Source organism: Chlorocebus sabaeus, chromosome 15 (genome assembly GCF_047675955.1).
Source record: "Chlorocebus sabaeus isolate Y175 chromosome 15, mChlSab1.0.hap1, whole genome shotgun sequence".
Lineage (NCBI taxonomy): Eukaryota > Metazoa > Chordata > Mammalia > Primates > Cercopithecidae > Chlorocebus > Chlorocebus sabaeus.
The window spans coordinates 44,596,262-44,603,881 of NC_132918.1; the positions used below are offsets into that span (position 1 = coordinate 44,596,262).

The window sequence follows — 7,620 nt, forward strand, 5'->3', positions numbered from 1 at the left end:
GTTTTTATGCACGTACATTGCCTTCTTTCAAAAGCATTGCATTGCAAAAAATAAGACATAAGTATGGTTTATAAGACAGTCTCAAACCGATTGATTTAATATAAAATTTCATAGCACATAAACAGCAATCCTCTTATATTCCCCTCCACATTACACAAAAACTATCATGCATTAGTGGACATTTTATCTATGCACCTAGCACCACTGTGCCCACCCACAGCATTGTCCCAACCCTCAGCAGAAAAGTCTCTCTTCTGACAGACATTTATGGAATTAGGAAAATATAACTTGTTTCCTGTGTCTCACATAAGGACTTAATTTCTCTATACATTGGTAATCTCTCCTCCTCCTTTTTTTTTGCCATGTTTCTCTGCCTGGATCATCTATGAACATCATTTCTTCTCCTTCTCCTTATGCCACTTGGAGTATCATCTAAAACTGGCATAGCTAGATATGATAATATCTTTGGATAAATTCAATATTTTTAACATAGAGGTGATTATGATTTCGTCTTTTATGTTTTTAGTTTTAACAGGTTTTGAAACTAATAACAAATATGAAATTAAGAACAGCTTTGGACAGAGGGTTTACTTTGCAGCAGAAGATACTGATTGCTGTACCCGAAATTGCTGTGGGCCATCTAGACCTTTTACCCTGAGGATTATTGATAATATGGGTCGAGAAGTCATAACTCTGGAGAGACCACTAAGATGTAGCAGCTGCTGTTGTCCCTGCTGCCTTCAGGAGGTCGGTGAGCAATTACCAGGGCATTTTGTAAAGTAGTTCAGCAAGAATTTCTACCCTGTCATTGAACCTTTCATCAAATGTAGGCATTACGATTATTACATTTACATATATTATTTTGCCTTGTAGATAGAAATCCAAGCTCCTCCTGGTGTACCAGTAGGTTATGTTATTCAGACCTGGCACCCATGTCTACCAAAGTTTACAATTCAAAATGAGAAAAGAGAGGATGTACTAAAAATAAGTGGTCCATGTGTTGTGTGCAGCTGTTGTGGAGATGTTGATTTTGAGGTAAGAGATATCATAATGTTTATAAGATTTGCTTTCCTAATAGAAGAATGTAATTTTGCAGGATATTATAAATGCATTAAATAAGTATTGTGTGCCAATGTCTCAATAGCAAGATAATTTGCTCACATATTTAACTTTGGTCAGAATGGTAGTTATCACTCTGATTAAAGGTCACCATTGGTCATGATAAATGGAAAAAAGAGAAGCAGACCTATGTAGTCAAATAAAAATAAGCAAATCATCTAATACTTAAATGTGGTAGTTTCTGTGTGATGACACTGTATATTATCCATTTTAAACAGAATGTTAACCTTGTCATCTAAGTCTGATTGCCAAAGCATGTGGATCCTTCTTAAATCTGAAATATCAATTGCCAGTGCTCAAGGCCATGTTCAGAATGTCTGACATCTTTGAATTCCTACAAGAAATCCAATTATGCAAAGATAGTTTTGAGAAAATTAGTATAATATATACTACCCAATTATGCTTCTCTGTGGTCTCTACTTTTCCCTATATTAAATTAGGTCACTGGAAGCTGCAACATATTAATATTTGTATATTTACTGTAATATATTGTAGAATTTCATTACAGTAGTTCTTCAACAACAGATGGTCTACTTTTACAATCCAAAGTTTTTCATTGCAAATGTTTAAAAATCAGAAAGTTTTATGACTTAATCTTGATTTCTTGTTTCTCTTGGAAAATCAGAAAACTAGGTTAACTGGGCCCACCTTTCCACAGAAAGGGCAAAAATCTACTAAAGATGTGTGGCGCTGCCCCTTGTAATAATGACATGGGAACTCTATCACTGTCTCCACCCCTTACTGAGGTTTTTCAATATCCAGTGTCATTCCTTTACATGATCTGTCTGCCTTCTTTAATCATATGGTATTTGATTCCTCTGTCAGACCTCAGCTATATAAAGATAAATCCTTTCCCTCATTGACTTAATAATCTAATGACAGAGATTTGCAGTTCTAAGGAGGAGGTTATGTAGAAACTTTAAAAAGGCTCTTATAAAGGGATTGTATAGTGTGTGTATGTATATGTGTGCATAATATGCATGTATAAAATTTTATACAGGGGTATGAATAATAGCAGTTCTTCATGTAAGGGATGGAATCTCTATCCTACCTCCAGAGAAGTGAAAAGTAATTTCTCATTCAAGGAACAATATTAACAGAAGTTTGGCTGGAATATATTTTACTTTTAGTAAATAAATGAAAACACTGGAAAAGCATTGTGTAATCCTTATATTTGATACTAAAGAATTTATATTTCATGTAGCAGCCTTTCTTGATGGACACCTTGAAGCATCCATTCCATGTAATAAATTAACTTTTCTTCTATTTATCCAGAATGATGATATCAAGGTACTCTCATGGAAAGAATTGAGAAATAGTCACTTGAAGAATTTTCCATAGGGTTGACAGTGGAAACTGTAACACCTCAAAGCAGAAATTATTGGTATAAGGGACCACTAAGGAACATGAAATCCACCAGGGTGCCACTGGGCATGGAAACTTGAAGTAATAAAAAAGATAAAAACCTGTTCCACAGCAGGGGCAGAAATCATTCTAAAACAAAGAATAACTCAAGAGGCATTTTATCAGTGTACTATGTGGAACTAATTCATGGATTTGATGTCAATTGAGGATGAAAAAAATTTTGGAGATAAACTTGATGTGTTATTATTCTGATATTACATTGGCCAAGTTAAGAATCTTGGAGGAAAAACACTTGATTTGTGTCCTCTTGACCATTATGATAGTCTGCTTTTTAAAAAGTAAGGTATCAAATACTAATACACATCTAGGTCAGGGATCAGCAAAATATAATCAATGGGCTCTAGTTGATCATATAAAATATATATGGGAAGTTAATAACTTGAATTACAGTCATGTTGGATTTTAGTTATGTAGAGGAAAAGAATGGAGAGTTTTCAGCAAACAGATAGTAATTGAATCTCTAAGAAGGTTATGTCAATGGTGAGTAAGAGAGAGCCTAGTAGACCTTTTATCCAATATAGATAATAAGAGAGTCTGTCTCCTTCAAGGACTCTTGCTGGGGGGAAAAATATGACCACACGAAACTGACATACCAAGTCAGTTCTGTCTATGAGCTTGAATTCCTGCCACTGTTGTGTTTCAGGAATCTCAAAATACAGAAATTGATCCTGAGTGGTGATAAATTCTGTATGGTCAACTAGAGCCCACAGATTTTTTTTCCTGTCCTCTCAACTAGATTTTCATTAGTATTCAATAAATATGTTTTTAAAAAGCAGACAATCATAATGGTCAAGAGTATAGACACTGGAGCCAGACACCCAGGTTTGAAACCCATCTTCACCACACTTATCTGTATGACCTTCAACAAATTATTTCACTTCTCTTTGCTTTAGTTTTTTCACATGAAAATTAGGTGTAATAACAGTAAATAAATAATTAGTAAGTAAATAAAATAGCTTACCAGCAACTATTAATATACTCATGATACACTTATATTTCTTTGCTACATACCTAGATCCTATATTCTGTCATTATATTTCAGTATTTTGCATTTATATTTGCATTGTGAGATGAATCTATGGTTTTCTTTTTAGAATGATTTACCAATTAGTATTATGTTTATGGATTTAAAAGTTTAACATTATACAATACCAATTTATTATTTCCAAATGTTGAAATTTTATTACAGTGATTTTCTATTCCAAAATGTCTACAATTTAGCTAAAAATTATCCAGTCCTGATAATTTATTGGTTGAAGATCATTATTTGCATTTCTTATCCTTGCCATAAAAAAAATGTATTCTCTACTTCTTTAAATTTCTTGCTGTAGTAATCAAAAAGGGCAAATGTTAATATCTTTGTATAGTGTTAGGTTTAGAGTGGCTAGTAAGTTGTCAGCTGCATTTTTCATTTTTTTTAATTTCAGAATTAAAAAATAAATCAGAGTTTTCATTACTAGCTTCAAATGCTTCAACGACAGCTATTAGAAAAATACTAACATGTACAAGAAAGGATTTGTATTCATTTATTTCGCCACAGTAGTATTTCATTACACATAATCCCTAAAACTCAGCCGCTTGCAACAAGTGTTTATGCTCATGCTTAGGGGTCTGCAGGTCAACTCTGTTTCAGTGGATGTATTTAAGCAGTGATTCAGGCTGCATGTTAACCTCAGTCTGCTCCAGGTATGTTTGTTCTGTGGCTGTAGCAGCAGCAGCTACCTGAGTCATGCTTTTCTAGTGGCTTGTCACTGAAGATTATAAGCCAGGCCAAAGCACTTAGCCCAGTTTAAGGACACTACTCATGTCATATCTGCTAACACCCATTGTTCAAACAAGTAACATGGCCAAGCCTAATTATGAAGGAACAGGAAGTATACTGACCCTACAGAAGGAGAGGGAATGAAATGAATATTTGATGAACAGTATTATGCTATCAGTTTCATATTAGATGTTTATTTCTGCTATTTTACAAACTCTCCACTTGTACTAAAATAAAATGAGTCAAGTGTTTTTAGATTCCCCACATTTATTTAGCTGAAAAGGACACTCCTCTGTTAACACAACTATAGATGTGCCTAGTTTTGTGAATTTCAGCTACATTCAGTCCCCACCTGCCCTCCTAGAGGAGTTGCCTTAGTCTGAGCACAGTCCATTCGACTCTATATGATGGCCCTGGGCTTTCCTCAGGCAGAATTGTAAAATTAGAAAATTGCTACTTTGGAGCTCCTTTGTTTATACACTCTTCGTCTTTTATTATTCACACCCCACTAGTTATCCACTGTTACTTCAGCCCTTGGCGTGGAGCATTTCATCAAGTTACTTACTGGTATTTGCCTTTACTCCAAACTGCTAATCTTTTCTAGGCGCTTAGCATTTCATGTTTGGTAACTCACAGTGGGTGGTAATAAGCCTTTTCATCATATTTAATCTTTCGGTCTATGTAAACTGTGCTTCTCCTAAAGCAGAAGTCTAATAGGAATTTTGTTCATTACCTTCCTGATGGTTTCTAGAAATATCATCACATAAACATTTCATATTTATATCTTTTTTTGCCTAAATTTTATTTTGGGTTAATTCAAATAATTTATTAATGTCTATTAATATAAAATAGAAATTGTTAAGTATTTCAGAAAAACTACTTTCATGTAATTTCTCTATATAATGAAACAGTTTTTTTCATATATCTATAAACAGATACCAGAGCCTCTAGTTATCTAATGAGGGTTACATGTTCATGGTTACGTATGGTACATAATTTTAATACCATATTTGTTTCATCTTCAAATTTGAAAGTACTTTTGCTATAAGTTTCCTAAAAATTTGTAATACTTTTTTTTTTCAATTTAGATTAAATCTCTTGATGAACAGTGTGTGGTTGGCAAAATTTCCAAGCACTGGACTGGAATTTTGAGAGAGGCATTTACAGACGCAGATAACTTTGGAATCCAGTTCCCTTTAGACCTTGATGTTAAAATGAAAGCTGTAATGATTGGTGCCTGTTTCCTCATTGTAAGTCTGTTCTTATTAATCTTGATTATAGATGCTTTCTCTAGGTTCATTCTGAAATGATTCAGTAAAGTGTATATTTCAAAATGACTTTTTAAAATTTATAGATTTTAAATCAGGATTCCCATTTAATCCTAGCTCTGAAATTCTATTTGATCCTGACACTCTGGGGTCACAGGTGACTAATTTCTGTCTGAAGAGTCTATGAATATTCACATGGCAAGAGAGGGACTAAGGAGGCGTACTAAGGAGAGATTTTAGTCTCCCCTTAAATCAGCCATCTCCTAGATGCTTTGAGGAAGAAGTTGAAAGTGGGCATATGTGGAAAAAATTTAGTGAAACAAGGAAACTTGACCATGACTCATAATAATTAAATTAAACCATCTAATGTAGGAGTATGAACTACAGTAAGAGTGTGCATTCACTTAAGTGTGTAGACCTAACTACCAAATTACAGGAGATAATCGGATATACCAGTGATTCTGAAATCGTCTTCACATTAGAATCACTTAGGGACCTTTAAAAACTGTAAGTACTAGTCCATACCTCAGTTCAACTGAGTCAAACTTCGAAGTTCATATAGTGCTCCAGGTGGTTCCAATATGCAGCCAAAGTTGAGAATTATGGGGATAGAGAAAAAGTCACATTTAGAGAAAATGACCGGAAGATTAATTAAATTCATACAGGTATCAATACATGAATAGAATTATAAAATTTATTATTAAAATGGAAAGCTAAAGGTAGAACTTATATAACTATAGAGCTTTTCTGTGTTTATTACATTTAATTTTTTTTTACAGATATGTTATTGTGTTTCACTAGATCCCTTAGTATTTCTGCATCTGATAATTGATCTCTGTTTTGTTGCTGAAAATTCATTTGTATATTTTTGTTTTTATCTAGGATTTCATGTTTTTTGAAAGCACTGGCAGCCAGGAACAAAAATCAGGAGTGTGGTAGTGGATTAGTGAAAGTCTCCTCAGGAGATCTGAAGTCCGTAAATTGATTGAGACTATCTAAACGCTTACCTGTATGAATTAAGCTGTAATGCCTGTAGCTCTGGTTGTATACTTTTGCTTTTCAAATTATAGTTTTTCTTCTGTATAACTGATTTATAAAGGTTTTTGTACATTTTTTAATACTCATGGTGAATTTGAGAAAAAGGACATCTGAGTTTTTGCATTTATTAATGAAACTTCCTATAAAAAACTGCTTTGAATTATGATCTCTGATCCACTGTCCATTTTATTACCAAATATTAACTAAGGCCTTATTAATTTTTATATAAATTATATTTTAAATCTAGTTACAATTTATTTCATGCATAATAGCTAATGTTATTTTTCAAATGCCATATATTCAAAAAAGTTCAAAGATAATTTTCTTTACTGTTATGTTCAAATAATATTCAATATGTATATTATCTTTAAAAAGTTAAATGTATTTTTTTAATCTTCAAGAAATCATGCTACACTTAACTTCTCCTAGAAGCTAAGCTGTACCATAAATGATACATTCATGTTCACAAGATATTAAATTACCAATTTTTAAATTATTGTTAGTAAAGAACAAAATGATTCTTGTCCAAAGAAAGGCACATTTTAAACACTCCTTCACTCTAAAACTCGTACTATTATAAATTTTGAAAGTTAATATTTATATATGAAATGTATAGCTTTTATACTCTATCCTTTCTAGAAAATGGTAATTGAGATTACTCAGATGTTAATTAAATATATTATATATATATATATTCACAGATAATAAACCTAAATAATGATCTATTCGATTCAAATATTTGAAATACAAACTTGATTTTTTTGTATATTTGACTTTTGTTTTTAAACAAAATGTGTTCAGATGGTATTTTGAACACTCATTCAGTTAAATGATGATACATTTGAATATTTCCCTAACCCCTTCCTGGGACTCGAGAAGGGGTGTCTTGTTTACTCAGCCTGCCACTCTCAACTCCTCCTGGGAAGGAGTGCATAGGCAAACAAGGCAGGAACTGGAGTGCACAAGCACTGGAACTGGCTGACCACTTTGGCACGGGCAAGAGCAAAC

General features: G+C 33.1%; 1 protein-coding gene across 3 annotated transcripts in view; it reads left to right on the top strand.

Moving 5' to 3' along the window:
• Positions 1 to 6,778, top strand: part of PLSCR1 (phospholipid scramblase 1) — a 28,019-nt gene extending 21,241 nt beyond the window's left edge. For all 3 annotated transcript variants that reach the window (XM_038002747.2, XM_008008809.3, XM_038002746.2), the window contains 4 exons: positions 527 to 747; positions 874 to 1,035; positions 5,395 to 5,556; positions 6,457 to 6,778. In XM_038002747.2, the coding sequence (XP_037858675.1) occupies positions 527 to 747; positions 874 to 1,035; positions 5,395 to 5,556; positions 6,457 to 6,513 (602 nt within the window). In that variant the 3' untranslated portion in view covers positions 6,514 to 6,778. The remainder of the gene's footprint in view (positions 1 to 526; positions 748 to 873; positions 1,036 to 5,394; positions 5,557 to 6,456) is intronic.
• Positions 6,779 to 7,620: the final 842 nt, after the last annotated feature.